General features: G+C 50.9%; 2 protein-coding genes, 1 long non-coding RNA gene and 8 other non-coding genes across 14 annotated transcripts; all 11 read right to left on the bottom strand.

Annotated features, from left to right (window-relative positions):
- Positions 1–63: 63 nt before the first annotated feature.
- Positions 64–534, bottom strand: LOC138833513 (testis-expressed protein 54-like). The gene is made up of 2 exons (XM_070031778.1): positions 427–534; positions 64–324 (listed from the first exon to the last, which is right to left on the bottom strand). Exons 1-2 carry the CDS (start codon positions 491–493, stop codon positions 146–148), a joined length of 246 nt encoding a protein of 81 aa, XP_069887879.1. The 5' UTR covers positions 494–534; the 3' UTR covers positions 64–145.
- Positions 535–642: 108 nt separating this feature from the next.
- Positions 643–8,116, bottom strand: LOC138833784 (WD repeat-containing protein 74). 3 transcript variants are annotated; one of them, XM_070032086.1, is made up of 11 exons: positions 7,557–8,109; positions 6,951–7,057; positions 6,343–6,464; positions 5,271–5,346; positions 5,013–5,159; positions 4,753–4,854; positions 2,106–2,206; positions 1,963–2,018; positions 1,522–1,667; positions 1,117–1,173; positions 643–857 (listed from the first exon to the last, which is right to left on the bottom strand). In XM_070032086.1, exons 1-11 carry the CDS (start codon positions 7,627–7,629, stop codon positions 684–686), a joined length of 1,161 nt encoding a protein of 386 aa, XP_069888187.1. In that variant the 5' UTR covers positions 7,630–8,109; the 3' UTR covers positions 643–683. The 3 variants fall into 3 exon arrangements, with proteins under 3 accessions (XP_069888187.1, XP_069888188.1, XP_069888189.1); XM_070032087.1 differs by lacking the exon at positions 7,557–8,109 and adding an exon at positions 7,135–7,238; XM_070032088.1 differs by lacking the exon at positions 643–857 and adding an exon at positions 1,267–1,414 and having other exon boundaries at positions 1,119–1,173; positions 7,557–8,116.
- A 1,068-nt stretch (positions 8,117–9,184) lies between these two features.
- On the bottom strand, positions 9,185–9,375 carry LOC138834227 (U2 spliceosomal RNA). The gene has a single exon (XR_011374004.1). It is a non-coding gene; the product is annotated as a U2 spliceosomal RNA (small nuclear RNA).
- Positions 9,376–13,320: 3,945 nt separating this feature from the next.
- LOC138833512 (uncharacterized) lies at positions 13,321–16,280 on the bottom strand. 2 transcript variants are annotated; one of them, XR_011373940.1, is made up of 10 exons: positions 15,821–16,280; positions 15,513–15,590; positions 15,273–15,323; positions 14,933–14,961; positions 14,688–14,744; positions 14,488–14,519; positions 14,253–14,285; positions 13,767–13,810; positions 13,509–13,535; positions 13,321–13,428 (listed from the first exon to the last, which is right to left on the bottom strand). It is a non-coding gene; the product is annotated as an uncharacterized lncRNA (long non-coding RNA). The 2 variants fall into 2 exon arrangements; XR_011373939.1 differs by having other exon boundaries at positions 14,488–14,744.
- On the bottom strand, positions 13,602–13,726 carry LOC138834259 (small nucleolar RNA SNORD22). The gene has a single exon (XR_011374030.1). It is a non-coding gene; the product is annotated as a small nucleolar RNA SNORD22 (small nucleolar RNA).
- Positions 14,103–14,170, bottom strand: LOC138834258 (small nucleolar RNA SNORD31). Its single transcript, XR_011374029.1, has one exon. It is a non-coding gene; the product is annotated as a small nucleolar RNA SNORD31 (small nucleolar RNA).
- Positions 14,353–14,425, bottom strand: LOC138834257 (small nucleolar RNA SNORD30). The gene has a single exon (XR_011374028.1). It is a non-coding gene; the product is annotated as a small nucleolar RNA SNORD30 (small nucleolar RNA).
- LOC138834253 (small nucleolar RNA SNORD29) lies at positions 14,583–14,647 on the bottom strand. Its single transcript, XR_011374024.1, has one exon. It is a non-coding gene; the product is annotated as a small nucleolar RNA SNORD29 (small nucleolar RNA).
- Positions 15,028–15,102, bottom strand: LOC138834254 (small nucleolar RNA SNORD28). The gene has a single exon (XR_011374025.1). It is a non-coding gene; the product is annotated as a small nucleolar RNA SNORD28 (small nucleolar RNA).
- Positions 15,398–15,467, bottom strand: LOC138834255 (small nucleolar RNA SNORD27). The gene has a single exon (XR_011374026.1). It is a non-coding gene; the product is annotated as a small nucleolar RNA SNORD27 (small nucleolar RNA).
- Positions 15,671–15,747, bottom strand: LOC138834256 (small nucleolar RNA SNORD26). The gene has a single exon (XR_011374027.1). It is a non-coding gene; the product is annotated as a small nucleolar RNA SNORD26 (small nucleolar RNA).
- Positions 16,281–16,636: the final 356 nt, after the last annotated feature.

The following is a 16,636-nucleotide window of genomic DNA, read 5'->3' as shown; positions in this document are numbered from 1 at the left end:
AGAGGAGGAGCCTTAAAGAGCCCGTGGCGCCTGGGCCGGCGTCATTGAGTGCTAAGAACAAACCCACGTTAGAAATTTTATTGTCTGGCCTTTGAGGCGGACTGAGATCAGGTCACCCCTTCTCCGGCTCCTCCTAAGCCTCATTTTAGCCCTCACGGATGGCTTCCTCCTGCTTCTGTATCTGATCCGATTGCCTCTTGGCTGACCGCGACGAGCCCCGACGGCTGAACATGGATATCCGGCGCCACAGCACAGTGATCAGAAGACTTTCGTTGGACCTGCGGCCGGAGGGGCCTTTAGCGCCCACGCCCATTCCTCCAGCGCCTGTGAGGGTTAGGAGGCTGCTGAACTCAGCCTTACCCTCCCAGGTCCAACCTCCAGGGCAGTCCCTTCAGGGGACCCTCCTCTCCCGATCCAGAGGCCCACCTTCCTCTGACAAGCCCTTGGCCCGCCCATCTTTAGTCTCAAAGTCCTTGTCTTGGCAGCAGCCCATGGCCCCGCGGCCAGGACTCTGCCCCCGCCAGCCAGCCTGCTGACCTTGCGTCGGCTTTTGTGACGTCAGATATCCCACCTCCTTAGCTCAGAGAGCCCCTACCAGCTACCCCTTTTCTTTCCACGCATCACAGAAGGTTCGGAGTCCTGGTAGGTGTTAGCTGTTTATTTACATAGTGGGCACAGGGTCTTCAAGAGCTGGTGGACCCAGGTCGTTTCTTTTTCCTCCTGGTTTGATGAGCCCCCTGAGTCGGGTCCAAACCAGGAAGCTTCCGCTTGGCTGCTGCCTCCAAGGAGGCCCAAAGTTCATCGGTCTCTGTGTCTTCTATGGGCGTCTTATCGGGCTCTTGTTCTTGTGGCTCATCCTGATGAGTGGGAAGGGTCAGAAATAGGAAGGAGATACTTGGAAAATAATCCCTCTGGGAACCACCACCACCTTCATCTAGTAACCACTGCCACAATGCCTGGCACTGCAGGCGACAATTCTGCTTTTTTAGCACCACTCAGACACTTTAAGTGACACCACAGATGAATGGACAGCCCTGGTTCTGTTCCAGCTGCCTCTTTTCTCCACAGGAAAATCACCTGCCCTTAGCTCCCACATTCCCAGACCTGACAGCTCACCTCCCAGTTATCTCTGCCTGACAGGAGGAGGCAGTTCAGTCGAGACTTCAGATAAATCTGAAAAAGAGAAGGGGCATTAAGAAGCCTTAGAAAGCTGAGATTAAAAACAAAACAAGGGCTGGGAAGGTGGCTCAGTGGTTGAGTGCTTGCCTTGCATGCATAAGGCCCTGGGTTCGATTCCTCAGCACCACATAAGCAGAAAAAGCTGGAAGTGAAGCTGTGGCTCATGTGGTAGGTTGCTAGCCTTGAGCTGAAGAGCCAAGGGGCAGTGCCCAGGCCCAGAGTTCAGGCCCCACCTCTGACAAAAAACAAAAACAAAACAAAAAACAGGGGCACAAAAAATCGGGGCTTCAGAAAACCATTAAGTAGGTAGAGGGGATGACGGCATGAGAGCTGGACTCATACCTTATGCTCCAAGCCACGAGGATTCCGGATCCTATGTATCCTCAAGACTCTGTCCAAGCCACAGGAGGCTAGTAAGGGCTTTGAAGGGTGGCACTGCAGCCCTCGGACACTGCCTGCCAGCCCCTTCAGACAGCCCAGTAGGCGCCCTGGAGAAGAAGAGGGAGGCACCAGTGCCCGCTGGTCAGCCAACTTCTTTTTGAATGTTGAATGCTTGCTGTTCAGACCACTTTACATTCCAAAACTTTATCCTTCAAAGAACCCCAAGACAGGGGTTGCCAATTTCCATTTTACAGATGAAGAAACTAAAGCACAGGGGGTTAGCTAGCTTTTGGAAAACCATGAATTCAAAGCATCCTGTCCTTGCCTGAGGCCTGAACAGCTCCCTATTCCAATGCAGAGGGAAATGACTTCCTCATCCAAAGCACTCCCTAAGCCACTCACCTTGCCGAAAATCAATTTCCGCCAGCTGCCCATGAGTGTTTCCAACAATGACAGAACTGAGAAGGAGACCAAAAGTGGGTTGGGATAAGCAGGAACCTCCTACAGTCCCTCCTGAGCCCCATCCTTCCCCTTTAAATACTCACTTGCCCTCAGGAGTGAGGGTCATGGCAGTCAGCGGATACTCCCCATAGGTGCTCTCTAGGACAGGCCTGCGCTGGGGGGAGGCTGGATCATATACACGGACCTAGAGGAACACAGAGGCGTCACCAGCGCCTCCCCATCCCACTGCTTCCTTGTCATTCTTCTGATCACTGCTTCCTATGACCTGCCCCCTTCCCCAGAGCAACTTTTTAAGATATGTACCTCATCTCTGAAAACTGGGAATGGAAGGGTAGGAGTGGGCAGACTTGTTCTGGAACATGAATGAACAGCAAAAGGAAAAAGTCTCCTATGAGCCGGGCGCTGGTGGCTCATGCCTGTAATCCTAGCTACTCAGGAGGCTGAGATCTGAGGATCGTGGTTCAAAGCCAGCCCGGGCAGGAGAGACCGTGAGACTCCTATCTCCAATAAACCACCAGAAAACCGGAAGTGGCGCTGTAGCTCAAGTGGCAGAGAGCTCGCCTTGAGCTGAAGAGCTGAGGGACAGCGCCCAGGCTCAGAGTTCAAGCACCACGACCGACAAAAAAAAAAAAAAAGTCTCCTATGTTGGGTGGTTTGGGGCAGAAGGTGAACATAATGTCCTCCCATTTGGGGTAACAGAGGGATAAAAAGCAAGGTGGTACAATAGGACTGGCAAAAACCAAAAAAAAAAATGGGGGGCTGGGAAATGTGGCTTAGTGGTAGGAGTGCTTGCCTAGCATGCATGAAGCTCTGGGTTCAATCCCCCAGTACCATATAAACAGAAAGACATAAAAGTTGAGCTGTGGCTTGTGGAAATGTGCTAGCCTCAAGCAAAAAAAAAAAAACAGCTCAGAGACAGAGTCCAGGCCCTGAGTTCAAGCCCCAGGACTGGCAAAATAAAGTTACCTTCTTTGTAAAAAAAAAAAAGTCCTATGTTTTTTGTTATGGCGTAAGCACCAGTACTCACTGCCTGGGCATTGTCCCTTAGCTGTTCTGCTCAAGGCTACCTAACTCCATTTTCAGCGTTTTGCTGGTTAAATGGAGTTACATTCCTGCCCAGGCTGGCTTGGAACGGAAATCCTCAGGTCTCACCCACTGGTGCCTGGCTCTCACATCATCACGATCAGACCACCAAGATCAGCACACTGAAATGTTCTGAAGCCAAAGAGAGGAGTGTCTTACCTGTATAGCAAGGCAAATCAGTGGCTATATATCAGAACCATGACACCTAGTCTGAGGTCCACAAGACCACTGTGAAGAAAGCACTTCTCTTTCTTCCTAACCATAGAGATATGAGTTATAATTAGCCAGGCACCAGAGGCTCATGCCTATAATCCTAGCTACTTAGCTGAGATAGGAGGGCTGGTACAAAGCCAGCTCAGGAAGGAAAGCCCATAAGACTTCCCCACCCCCTTGGACCCCCAGGCTTGAACTCAAGGCCTAGGTGTTGTCCCTGAGCTTCTTTACTCAAGTTTAGTGTGCTACAGCTCCACTTCCAGCATTTTGGTGGCTAACTGGAGATGATTCTTGCAGACTTTCCTGCATTGACTGGTTTGGAACCAGTACCCTCAGATCTCAGCCTCCCCAGTAGCTAGAATTCTAGGTATGAGCCACTGGTATCCATGAGTATCATCTCCAGGTAAACACCAAAAGTAAGCCGGGCACCAGTGGCTCACGCCTGTAACCCTAGCTACTCAGGAGGCTGAGATCTGAGGTCAGATCTGAGATCTGATCAGTTCAAAGCCATCCCAGGCAGGAAAGTCCATGAGATTTTTTTTTTTTTTGGATCTGGTCATGGGGCCTGAACTCTGGGCCTGGGCGCTGTCCCTCAGCTCTTCAGCTCAAGGCTAGCACTCTACCACTTGAGCCACAGCACCACTTCCAGCTTTTTTCTTATGTGGTGCTGAGGAATTGAACCCAGGGCCTCGAGCATGCAAGGCAAGTGCTCTACCACTGAGCCACCTTCCCAGCCCCCGAGTCCATGAGACTTTTATCTCCAATAAACCACCAGAAAACTGTAAGTGGCACTGTGGCTCAAGTGGTAGAGCACTCGCCTTGAGCTGAAGAGCCCAGGGACAGCGCTTAAGCCCAGAGTTCAAGCCTCGTGACCGACAAAAAACAAAAAACACCAAAAGTGGAGTTGTGGCTCAAGTGGTAGAGCACTAACCTTGATTAAAAAAGTGCAAGGGCAGGGGCTGGGAAGGTGGCTCAGTGGTAGAGCGCTTGCCTTGCATGCCTGAGGCCCTGGGTTGGATTCCTCAGCACCACGTAAGCAAAAAGAAAAAAGCAGGAAGTGGCGCTGTGGCTCAAGTGGTAGAACGCTAGCCTTGAGGTGAAGGGCTGAGGGACAGCGCCCAGGCCCAGAGTTCAGGCCCCACGACCGGACCCAAAAAAGAAAAAAAGTGCAAGGGCAGTGCCCAGGCCCTGAGTTTAAGCCCCAGGACGACAAGCACAAACATAAAACCACCACCAAGGCCCCGACAACAATAATTTAAGAAATTCTATCCTAGACTATAGTAAGGGAATGCCACAGGTTCAGTACCAAGGCTAGTCTAGATGAGGAAGCTCAGAAGAAGACGGTGCAAAGGTGGCTGTGTCATACTACAAAGTCTATTCTGTTCAGGAAGCTGCTTCAACCCAGCAGCAGGCAGCAATGAGATGCTGCCTCACCTGCTGGTATCCTGTGCATGTGACAAGCTTCTGTGAACCAGGGAGGAACTGTATATCTTGTTCCCAAATGGGAACCCGCAGATTGAGCCAGTCATTCCGCACCTGGGGGGAGGAAGTAAGGTAGGAAGATGAGGTATAGACAGGCTTAGTGTGCCACTTAAGTCCCTCATTACACCTGTAAGCCCATCTAGACTCAGGTTAGTCAGTGACCTCAGCCTCCCCTGACCTCAGCCACAGTCTCTCCTTGCCCCATCACTCACATTCTTGGCTTTGAACACAGGTTCCTTGGATCCCTGCAGGTCCCATATTTTCAAAGCATTCTCCTTCCCCCCAGTAGCAACCACGTGGGGGTGTGCTGGGTCTTGGCGCATCCTACATATCTCAGGACCTACCCTCAGTTCCAAGAGCTGTAAAGAATGAGATGGGTCAGCGCAGAATCCTTAATCCTCCCCCTCCCAAAGCCTCCATGAGCCCTAGCTGACTTCCACCCTCCTCAGCTATTAACTCTAGAATCTCACGGGGTCAGATGATGTCTCTTTCTCATTGTCATGCCAGACTCTGAGGATCCCGGAATCCACACATGTGATGAGGTTGCTGCAAGCAGGGAAGGAAATAAGGATTTTAAAACATGAAGCCTGGTACAGGTGATGTGAACCTGTAGTCCCGCCACTAAAAAGGCTGAGATGAGAGGACCACATGAACCTGTAAGTTCAGGACTGGCCAACATAGTGAGACCCTATCTCAAAAAACCGTAAGGCTGGGCACTGATGGCTCATGCCTGTGATCCTAGCTACTTAAAGAGGTTGAGATCTGAGGATGGAGGTTGGAAACCAGCCCAGGCAGAAAAGTCCCCAAGAGATTCTTTATCTCCAATGAACCACTCAAAACCAACCAACCAGAAGTGGTGCTGTGGCTTACTTAAGTGGTAAAACACTAGCCTTGAACACAAAGAGGCTCAGAGACAATGCCCAGACCGTGAGTTTAAGCCCCACAACCCACCAAAAAAAAAAAAAAAAGTGAGGCTGGGTGCTGGTGGCTCATGTCTATAATCTCAGCTAAGGAGGCTGAGAGCAGGGGGATTGTAGTTTGAAGCCAACCAGGGCAGAAAAGTCCATGAGACTCTAATGACCAATTAATCCACCAAAAGCCAGAACTGGAGCTGTGGCTCAAGTAGTATAGCCTTAGCTTTTGACAAAAACAAAACAAAATCTCAAGGACAGTACCCAGGTCCTGAGTTCAAGTCCCAGGACCCCCATCCCCAGTATGTTTTATTACATGAATATTACAGGACTATTACAAGTTTTCCAGTGCTACCTCAAACATTATAATGGAACCAGGAGAAAATTCTAGAGAATGCAAACTTTATCAAGGAATACAGTTTGTCTGCTCATTGCAGGTGAAAATTACACTCAGTATTCAATAAATGTGTAAAATAGAAATGAACCACGGAAGGCAGGAACCCTGGTCCCTGTCACCCATCCAAGGGCAGTGTGACCTAAGGATGTAACACCTTTATTCAGTTATCCTTAAGAGGGGGGACTTCAAAGCTCTCCCTACGAGGTGAACCTTCAGCCAGGCGACCAGTCTTACCCATCGGCCTGGGCGAGACCTCGGAAGGTACCCTCCCCGCCGGGGCAGTGTCTCTGGCCTTGGAAAATGCCCTCCTCCGTATCGAAGCGCTTCACCGTCCCATCCGCGCAGCCCACCAGAATCTGCAAGGGGAGGCAAGAGGGTAGGATGGCCAGGGCGAGGCTGCCGCGGGCGCCCCGGCCCAGGGCGCCCCGGGCCCCCCAGCTCCGGCCCGGCCTGCGGCCACTCACCCGGGCCTCGCCTACCGCGTCCCGGCCCAGGGCGCCCCGGGCCCCCCAGCTCCGGCCCGGCCCGCGCCCCGGCCCAGGGCGCCCGGGCCCCCCAGCTCCGGCCCGCGGCCACTCACCCGGGCCTCGCCGCCCGCGCCCCGGCCCAGGGCGCCCCGGGCCCCCCAGCTCCGGCCCGGCCTGCGGCCACTCACCCGGGCCTCGCCGCCCGCGCCCCGGCCCAGGGCGCCCGGGCCCCCCAGCTCCGGCCCGGCCCGCGCCCCGGCCCAGGGCGCCCCGGGACCCCCAGCTCCGGCCCGCGGCCACTCACCCGGGCCTCGCCGCCCGCGCCCCAGCACAGGGCGCCCCGAGCCCCCCAGCACCCGGCCCGCGGCCACTCACCCTGGCCTCGCCGCCCGCGCCCCAGCACAGGGCGCTCACCGCCTCCTCCCGCCGCGGCTGTCCCGCCGCCGTGAAGTTCGCTGCCTGTTTCCGCTGAAGGTTCACCCCTGCAGGATGAGGGCGTCAGTCGCGCAAGCGTCCGGCACCGACCCCTGCACGTCCACGCGCCCGCCCCAGCCCCCACCTTTGAGGATGCCGGTCTCGGTGCCGACCCACACATGGTTCCAACGCGCCGCGGCAGCCGCCATGACGGAGCCCGAAGCCCGGGCCCGCACTTCCGGCGCGCCTCGAGCGTCACCGGCGAGCGACGGCCCGCGCCCCCCCCCGCCCCCCCCGCCCCCCGCGCGCCGCCGGCGGCGAGCTGGAAAAAGCCCGGGGGGTAAGGAAGGCGCTTCTGCCCGATCCATCCGGTTTTGCTTTAGGAAAAGGAAATCCGGAGACGCTTGCTTCCGTAGAGCTGAAGAGTCGCTTGCCCGTTCTGTGGTTGCGGTGAAAGGCACCTGTGCGGAGCGGGCTGACAGCGCGATCTTTCCCCACCCTGCTTCTGTAACGCCAGATTCACTGAGTAATAATTCTCGATTTCATTTAGTTTAGTTCACCACGTACTAATTTCACTGGCCAGGCGGAGTCGTTGGCAACCACAGGTTCTTTTAATCCTGATCTTAGTCACTGTGATCATCCGAGAGGTGAGATGCCCGGGAGGTCAGAGACCTTCGGAGAATAACAGCAAGAGCGGAGAGCTGACTAGTCCAGAGTCGCTGCAGGTACGACAGTGTCAAAACTCAAAGCTAGTTCAAGGCAGCAGCGCTGGTTGAAAGCGTTCTCGGGTCCTGTTTTGATTTTTCTTTTTTCCTTTGGTCGGTCGTGGGGCTTGAACTCTGGGCCTGGGCGCTGTCCCTCAGCTCAAGGCGAGCGCTCTACCACTTGAGTCACAGCGCCACTTCCGGTTTTCTGGTGGTTAATTGGAGATCAGAGTCTCACGGACTTTCCTGCCTGAGCTGGCTTTGAACCACAATCCTCAGACCTCAGTCTCCTGAGTAGGTAGGATTACAGGCATGAGCCACCTGCGCCCAGCTCCTATTTTGATTTTTATCTTCTTTTTTTTCCTGGTCCTGGGACTTGAAGTTAGGGCTTGAGCACTGTCCCTGGGTTTCTTTTGTTCAAAGCGAGCGCTCTACCCCGTGAACCACAGCGCCACTTCCGGTTTTCAGTCGTGTGTTGGAGATGAGAGCCTCCCGGCGTTTCCTGCCTGGGCTGGCTTTGAACCGCAATCCTCGTATCTCAGCCTGAGTAGCTAGGGTTACAGGCGTGAGCCACCGCTTTTTGACAGTTGGTCTGGTGTGTTAAGGGCAATTAGCTCATTTGCCTAGCTTTTTCTACTATAGCTTATTATGTAGTTTTTATGCTTGCTAGGCAGGTGTTAAACCTGTTATACCTCCCTCAGCTTCAGACCTGTGCGGCCATGACTTAATTTGATAAATGCAATTTTAGAATTGCCTCATGGCTTTGTGATGGACTGAGTGATGGCTTGCACAAGTAAAACGTAGCCATTTTGTGGTAGTGTCTTCACTCAAAGCGGAATCCAGTCACTCAGGACAAGGCATCTTTATCTCCACAGCACCCTTACTTGACCACGAAACTCGTCAAATTTGTGATGAAAGGGCTCTCAAGGCTCATGCTTAGTAAGTCTCTTCTGATGGCTAAGGAAGTTTACTGGGAGACAGCGAGGGAAAGGGAGAAACTGCCCCAAAAGAAATAAACTCTATACCTGAGCAATGCAACTGGCCCAAACTGTGCATCATTTTTATAACAACGACTGAAAAAGATTGAAAGTGGTAAGTTATGGAACAGGACCGGTACTGTGCACCTCAGCAGTCAAGAGACCCAAGAACCAGCTCCATAGAGGAAAGGGGGAATCACAAATCTGAATACTCAATAAAGGAAAACATCTTCATCTACGTATTCCATGGATATAAGTCTAAAAGCAGCACCGACTCACTTAAAAAAAGAAACTCCTAGATGGCTGCAGCCGGAGGCTCACGTATTCATCCGAGGATACGCTCAAGCTCCACGACCCACCAACCATAACTTTTGTCTAACATCAATGGACTCTGTTAAAATCGCTTAACAACACGCTTTGCTGTAAAGGGGACAGTAAACAAGCACACCCCTTCAAGCTAGGTGCAACTAGCTACAGTAGTCTTACTTTTAGAACAAATCATATTTCCCCGGATGGGGAGTGCACCGTTCCTGGAAGTACTGCAATACCAGGTCGATGCGTGGAGTGGACGGAGCAAGCTCCTATTCCATCTCCTAGTGCCAAAAATCCATTTAATATATTGTCCTCGGATAGAGGACGTATCAGATATTAAACTGATAAGAACAGATACTACACTTGATCTTAGCCAAAAGGCCGAGAAGCGATGCCTACCGACAGCTGTTCCCGAAGGCCTTATCATTGCTACCCATTTTACAATTGTGGTGACTTACATGCGCCAGAAGTCAAATTATTCTCCAATCCTATGTGTTCCTTACGGTCATGTAAGAATTATCTTTTCTTTGCAATAAAGCTTTCTTTATAGAAAAATCATGAAATATAGCCCTTTTCTATTTGGTGTGCTTGATCGGGGCTTATGTATTTTGCATAACCCCGCCCCCTTCCCTGCTATTTGGAATCCTGAGGTTGGTTGCGCTTACTTACCGTGATCTGTGTCCACAAGCCTCATTTTCTCGCTGCTTGTGGCGTTAGTATCCCATCCTGGAGGGTTTAGGGTTGGGGGAAGAGGGAGATGTAGTACTGTGCTGCCCTGTGGGTTGGTCTCAGACGGTGGCCTTTAAGATTCTTTCCCCTCTGCATGGGGGGTGGGGGGTGGGGGGTGCTCAGAGGACCCCACAGCCTGTCCGCCACCACCCCACCCCCATACACACACAGACCACACTTGCTGTCTGTGCCACCCCGCACCACAGGAGGGAGATAACCTGAGAAAAGTATTTCCGGGTTTCTGGGTCCCTCGAGTAGGGACCAGTGCTGCCAGGAGCGGAAGGAAGCTTCACCTAATGTTCCATTAACCAGGGACAGGTTTCCCTGGATAGCTCGACACCCCAATACCCTTCCGAGCCACAGCTTCACTCTTTTTGATAAAAGAATCTGACGAGGCTGGGAATGTGGTTTAGTGGTAGAGTGCTTGCCTCACCTGCATGAAGCCCTGGGTTCGATTCCTTAGTACCACATAAACAAGCTGGAAGTAACACTGTGGCTCAAGTGGTTGTGCTAGCCTTGGGCAAGAGGTCAGGGACACTGCCCAGGCAGCATTCAAGCCCAAGTACTGGCAAACTTGAAAACAAACCTCAAAATAGCTGGGGGCAACGCTCCCGACGGGCCGGCCACCTCCCTGGATCTTTAGATAATGAATGAATGCTGGCTGCGGCCTCTCAGACGTGTGTGGATGCACAGCCTAGTCCACTCTCCCCCTGTAAAGGGCCAGCCTGGGCTCGGTGGACACAGGCGAGACACCATGACCAGCTGAACAGCCTCTTCACAAACCTTCCTGAGTCTTTCCCCACTGAGTTTACAAGGGACATCTTGGTTGTTCCAAGCACAGGTGACCCAAGCGCTGGGATCCTGCGATCCAGCATCAGCAGCATAGAGGCTCACCAGCTTCAGAACGTCATACTTCTGTTTCGTGTCCTAATTTCCCCACTGGTCTCAGGAGGTGGAGAGCTGAGGCTGTGGATGCCAGACAGACGCAAGTGACCACCTGGCCATGGCTACCGCTTGTGAAGGGCCCTGCTTTCCATAAAACCCTTTCCGTGAACTTGGGGGAGGCACTGTGGTCTGGAGAGCGTGTGGAAAGAGTGGAACACTTGTGTGATATTTCTGTAGTGTGCCTCTGACACATCACTGCAGACTGGGTGGTTTAGAGATCTGTGTTCACAGCTCTGAAGTCCAACAACATGGAATCAGTGTCTTCTGGGCCACATTCCCTCAGGAGGTACAAGGCACAGTGAATTCTAGGTCTTCTCTCAGCTTCTAAACCTGTGAGAGCAGAGTGAAGTCTCTACAGAGGATCATCCCTTGGTGCATTTCCGGGACCCAATTTCCCCCTTTTAGGGGCACAATAACAACAGGAATTGGCGTTGATCTCCTGCCAAGAGCCCATTTCCATGTAAGGTCACATTTACAGGTACTGGGTGATGACAGCGTCCACATATGAAATTTGGGAACACAACCCATTACAATGTTCCTGCCTCTGGGCTGGGAAGGTGGCTCAGTGGTAGAGCGCTTGCCTTGCATGCATGAGGCCCTGGGTTCAATTCCTCAGCACCACATAAGCAAAAAGAAAAAAGCTAGAAGTGGTGCTGTGGGCTCAAGTGGTAGAGTGCTTGCTTTGAGCTGAAGAGCTGAGGGACAGCGTCCAGGCCGAGTTCAGGCCCCATGACCAGACCAAAAAACGATGTTCCTGCCTCTGCCCACAGCCTCTACCTCCCTATTGGTCTTGTGGCTCCTCTGGGGCCCCATCTCCTTCCTGGCACCCAGCAGATCACTGCTGGCCCTGATTGCTGGGCCTGAGCTAACACTGAGAATTCAGTGAGAGCTGGTGTAGGGGTGAAGGGTCTCCTAGACTGTTATGGTCCCAGACTGTGTGAGGAAAACTAAGCCGAGAAAGTGATCCTTTACTAAAAACAAAGAGAGGCCAGAGAGACTTTAAAACATTTCACACGGACTTCAGCCCTATCTCATACCCTGCCCAATTAGAATGGTGCCTGCTGTGCGATGTTGTGCATCCCACCCTGTGATCGATTGCCTCCTGCTTCAAGGGAGTCGATGCCTCACTGTGCACATTGTGTATCCTCCTAGCTATCTTTGTAATAAAGCTTCTATAGCTGTCTATTATTTTTTGGGGGGGTCTGGTCGTGGGGCCTGAACTCTGGGCCTGGGAGCTGTCCCTCAGCTCTTCAGCTCAAGGCTAGTGCTCTACCACTTGAGCCACAGCGCCACTTCCGGCTTTTTTCTTTTTTGCTTATGTGGTGCTGAGGAATCGAACCCAGGGCCTTGAACATGCAAGGCAAGCACTCTACCACTGAGCCACCTTCCCAGCCCCCTGTAGCTATCTTTGTAACAACCCCTAGCTTCAAGGATGCAGGGGCATATGATATTATGTTTCTGGAATATACAAACCCCAAGAGTAAGAATATCCAGCTGTGTAGAGCACATGGACAGCAAAGATGGCGCTGAGGGCTGGGAAGGTGGCTCAGTGGTAGAGCGCTTGCCTTGCATGCTCGAGGCCCTGGGTTCGATTCCTCAGCACCATAAGCAAAAAGAAAAAAGCCGGAAGTGGCGCTGTGGCTCATAGTGGTAGAGCGCTAGCCTTGAGCTGAAGAGCTGAGGGACAGCGCCCAGGCCCAGAGTTCAGGCCCCACGACCGGACCCAAAAAAAAAAAAAAAAAAAAAAAAAAAAAAAAAAAAAAAAAAAAAAAGATGGCGCTGAGTGGGCAGAGCCCAATTTGCTTTACGTTCAGTGTGTAACCAGCCCGTGGAAGCTTAGGTGCATGATAGGGTGTGACCTTGACAGTGATTAGTTCCTCTTCCTCCCCTGCCATGCCACCCAATCTTTTTTGCTTTAAAAAGGGCTGCTCTGTGTTAATAAACAAGTTTCTTCCTGCTTGAAAAAAAAAGCTGGGGGCCAAAGGCTTGCACCTGTAAACCTACATTTAGGTGAGATCAGAAGAGGCAGGCTTGAAACCAACCTGGGCAGGGAAACCCAGAATATACCCCCAAAACAAAAGCTGGAGCTGTGACTCAAGCAGTAGTGTGAAGGCCAACAGCACCAAGCCCCCAGATCTCAATTTGGCTGGCTTTTATTTTTGGGGGTCCGGTTGTGGGGCCTGGGCGCTGTCCCTCAGCTCTTCAGCTCAAGGCTAGCACTCTACCACTTGAGCCACCTTCCCAGCCCTTTGGCTGGCTTTTAAAGTAGCAGTTTTTCACCTGGGATGCACCTTTACCAGCCTTTGCACACGTCAACCATGAAGATGGAGGTTGTCATTCCCCCTCAATTGTTTCCATTACTGCAGAAAACCTATTTCCTTCAATCGTTGCTAATCTATCTGCCAGTCAGATCTTGAACTCTCAGCCTGGACTCAGCATTTCAGCTCAAGAGAAGAACTCTACCACTTGAGCAGGTGCCACTTCATCTTCTGGTTTATTTATTGAAGATCAGTCTGACTTTGCTACCCAGGCTGGCTTTAAATCAGTCTTCAGGTCGCAGTCTCCTGAGTAGAAGCTAGCCTTATTTGTGTGCCTAAACTTGCTCTAAAGGTCAAGTTCCTAACAGACTCTGGACCATGTGAAACAGAACCACAAGAAAGCAAATCACAATAGAAATGCAGCTTTATTAAGGAAATGAGAATGAAGCAAGTTGAAACTGGGTTGGAAAACAGTCTGAAATTTTCCTTTAATATTCTCCAAAGCTTGAGGCTCCTACAGAGAAAAGCTGAGTGTTAGAAAAGCACTGTGTTCTAAACATTGAGAAAACCAAAACCCAAACAGTAAAAATTTACCTATTTGCATGGTCTTATCCTTCAGATCTGGGGGAAAAAAAACCATGTCTTAGTACCATTTCGTTTTATTACCCCTGTTGTACTAGTCTTGGTGTCCCTCAGACAGTTCCTTCTGGAACAATTTTCCTCTTTTCCCCCAGCCAGCCCCAGTGGGTTCACCTTTACAGGCTCTGAGGCAAGGACAGGAAGTAAGACATGTGCATATTTCTTCATTGGGAAATCTTAATTGTCATACCTCATAGAAGTAAATTTACTTACCAATGATAGCACCTACAGTTGAGCAGGCAAAATGTTTAACTCTCCTGCAAAGGCAGATATTGGAAGCTTATTTTTGTGGTTGAGGGAGAAAAGGGCAATTTGCTAGGCTGCTTCAACATATTTTTCTAGGTCATGGGGCTTGAACTCTGGGACTGGGTGCTGTCCCTCAGGTCTTCAGCTCAAGGCAAGCACTCTAGTACTTGAGCCAGAGCCTTTGAACCAAGATCCTCAGCTTGAGTAGCTAGCAGCTTGAGTAGCTAGGACTATAGGTGTGAAATATCAATACCAGCTTCAACAATCTAGCCTGTTTTTTTACTCCATTCGCAAAGGTAAGCTCACAACTCAGAATATACCTTTCAGTCACAGTGATCAGACTGGGGCGGTATTCAACTCATCACTGTGAGCAGGAACCTATCAGCATTTGCTCAGTATGTGGCTCTTCACAATCACAGGCATGGTAACTATAAATACTCCAAAGACATTTACCTCATCGATCCCAGCCTCTGCGTAAATCCAGTTCTGAAACAAAAAGACTTAAATCAATAAATACAGAACATACTTGATTGCATACTTACAACCCTCCCCAGAATATCAGATTTCCATGTCTCAACAGCAAGGCATCAGCCGAACGAGATTCCATTAAGGAAGTCATCATGCACAGGCCTGAAAAGGCCCTATTCTGCCCAATGAGGCAAACGTACACATACTGACAGTCACTCACCTTGAAATCAGCAGTCATCTCTGGTAAACAACCTGGAAAAAGACAAACTCATGTATAAAAGTCCTTTTGTACATGGCTCCCCTGAGTCATCTTTTGTTTCTCAGGTGTTCATGTGTTTTCATTAACAGTCATAGTGAGCTAGTTTGATTCATCATAGAAACTGGATAATTTACTTGATGGGGAAAAAGAACCAAACTTACCTCTATGACTGGAGGCATCTGGATTATTCTATCATATACAGGAACAACATGAAGCTCCTAAATGAAAGAAAAAAAATCAGCAAGCGCTACCTCAAACAAAACCTTTCTTAGCTACCACTGGAAATAGATTGGGAAAGTATGCAGGGTCTTTGCTGTGTTTCAGTTTTAACAGCTGACAGGGATTTGCTAACATTAGTTACTCCCTGCATAAAGGGCTCATATAAATTTTCACAGCACAAACATACCTTAAGATGGAGAAAATTATTGCAAAGACCTGGAAAAAGAGAAACAGTTTGCTTCCATGTTTGAGACTGAATAAAATTTCTTCATCAGTAACCACTGCCATCAGAACTCTAACATGCTATTAACTGTTGTGCCTCACCGAGGATCAGCCTGTTGATTCAAATCATCTGACAGTTATGTGGACCAAGCAGACATTCTCTAAGAACTGAACCATAGTTAGGGTTTCAATTTCCCCCAGCCTTCATTCAGGAGAATAAGAAGCAAAAAGGAAACTTTGCTTCTACTGTTCTCTCCCCTCATGAAGTCTGTAAAGATAACCCAGGGCCATTTCTTGAGAATTACCTGTATTCATCCTGGAAGACACAGGAACACTTCAGGATAGGTAACCAGATGCTGCAGACAGATAAGGGAGCCACGGTTGGTAATTGGTAGCCTTTTAAATAACACCTCTGAACCACTGAGCCCTTTTTCTCAGTAGTAAGATGACATCACTTAAAACTCAGCCATATGCTTGTCATTTTACATTCATCACAGAATGGCCATCTAGAAAATGCCCTCCTCCCCACCCTATCTACTACTCACCTGAAGCATTACTGCACTGATGGGACTGTATGGTGGCCCTTGTCTCATCCTAGCCAGCTCCTTTAAGCAGGCCCACACCTGAAAAATACAAACCGCAGTTTGTTACCCTGTTGGGTCAATTAAATCAGCCTTCACAGATGACGTTTTCGGTCAATAGTGCTACTCAGGATCTTTGTCCTTTCTCCACTAAGCCATCAGAAAGAGAGAGTTCAACTAAAAAAAATCATCAATGTAGCACATGCCCTAGGAAACTCTACAGAAATTCTGCCTTCAACGAAAAAGCGTTCAGCATATCGACAGGTACTTACTATGAGAACACGGTCCGATTCCTTATGCGTTCAGATGCCTCAACCCTGCAAAAGACACTTTATCTTAGCACCATTTTCAAGTCTCAACAAGGCAGTGAGGGGCACGTGTTGGGTAGGGCCGTCTCCTCAGAGTTCAGTTTCCTCACGGAGCTCAGTACAGGTCTGTGAAGTGTTTTCATCAGAGAGAGGCCCCATGTGCGGCCCGCCGCCGCCGTGGTGTTCTCTTCTCCCACCCCCGCTGAGGCTGCCGGTTTAATGCCCCGGCCTCGCCCCGGCTACCTCGCAGGTACTAAAGACCGGCGCGGGCGACTCGCGCCTGTAACCCTAGCTGCTCAGGAAGGCGAGGTCTGAGGATCGTTGCTCGATGTCAGCCTAGGCATGAGTCCTCAGACACTAACCTCCAACTGACCATCCAAAAGCCAGTAGCGGGGCTGTGCTTCAGGTAGGACTGTGCCAGCCCAGAGTGGAAAACCGAGGGTGCTGGGCCCAGGTCCTGAGGACAAGCCCCAGGACCAGCGCACAGACACAAGAAAGAGCACCAGGGAGCGCCAGCTGACGTGGTCTTCTAACAACAAGAAAATCTCACGCAGAAAACAAAGGCCAACGAGAAAAACCCAGTTACCGGGGACAAGCAACGAACCACACTCACCGAGGTCAGCGAAAAACGAGGCAGATGGCCGCGAAGGGAGAACCTTAAATAGTGTCCCGCAGAGGCTCACGGGACTTGAGGGCGGGACTGTGGCGGGCGCACGCGCATCTGGAATTGACTGAGGCAGCCGCGGGAATTGTGGGTCAGCAATTCCAGCCAGGACCGGT

This window comes from Dipodomys merriami, unplaced genomic scaffold (genome assembly GCF_024711535.1).
Source record: "Dipodomys merriami isolate MVZ:Mamm:240054 unplaced genomic scaffold, mDipMer1.0.p SCAF_21, whole genome shotgun sequence".
Lineage (NCBI taxonomy): Eukaryota > Metazoa > Chordata > Mammalia > Rodentia > Heteromyidae > Dipodomys > Dipodomys merriami.
The sequence above is the reverse complement of the archived record's forward strand: the minus strand, read 5'-3'. Positions and strand labels throughout refer to the sequence as shown.

What these genes read in the sequence shown, in the direction of transcription:
- LOC138833784 (XM_070032086.1), bottom strand. Translation starts at nt 7,629, where the DNA reads ATGATCACAGTGACTAAGATCAGGATTAAAAGAACCTGTGGTTGCCAA. An exon ending in CCGCCTGGCCAGTGAAATTA is followed by an intron (nt 7,058 to 7,556) that starts GTACGTGGTGAA and finishes CTCATCCTGCAG; the next exon opens with GGGTGAACCTTCAGCGGAAA. An exon ending in GGTCTCGCCCAGGCCGATGG is followed by an intron (nt 5,347 to 6,342) that starts GTAAGACTGGTC and finishes CCCTGCTTGCAG; the next exon opens with CAACCTCATCACATGTGTGG.
- LOC138833513 (XM_070031778.1), bottom strand. Translation starts at nt 493, where the DNA reads ATGGGCTGCTGCCAAGACAAGGACTTTGAGACTAAAGATGGGCGGGCC. An exon ending in CAAGGGCTTGTCAGAGGAAG is followed by an intron (nt 325 to 426) that starts GTGGGCCTCTGG and finishes TAACCCTCACAG; the next exon opens with GCGCTGGAGGAATGGGCGTG.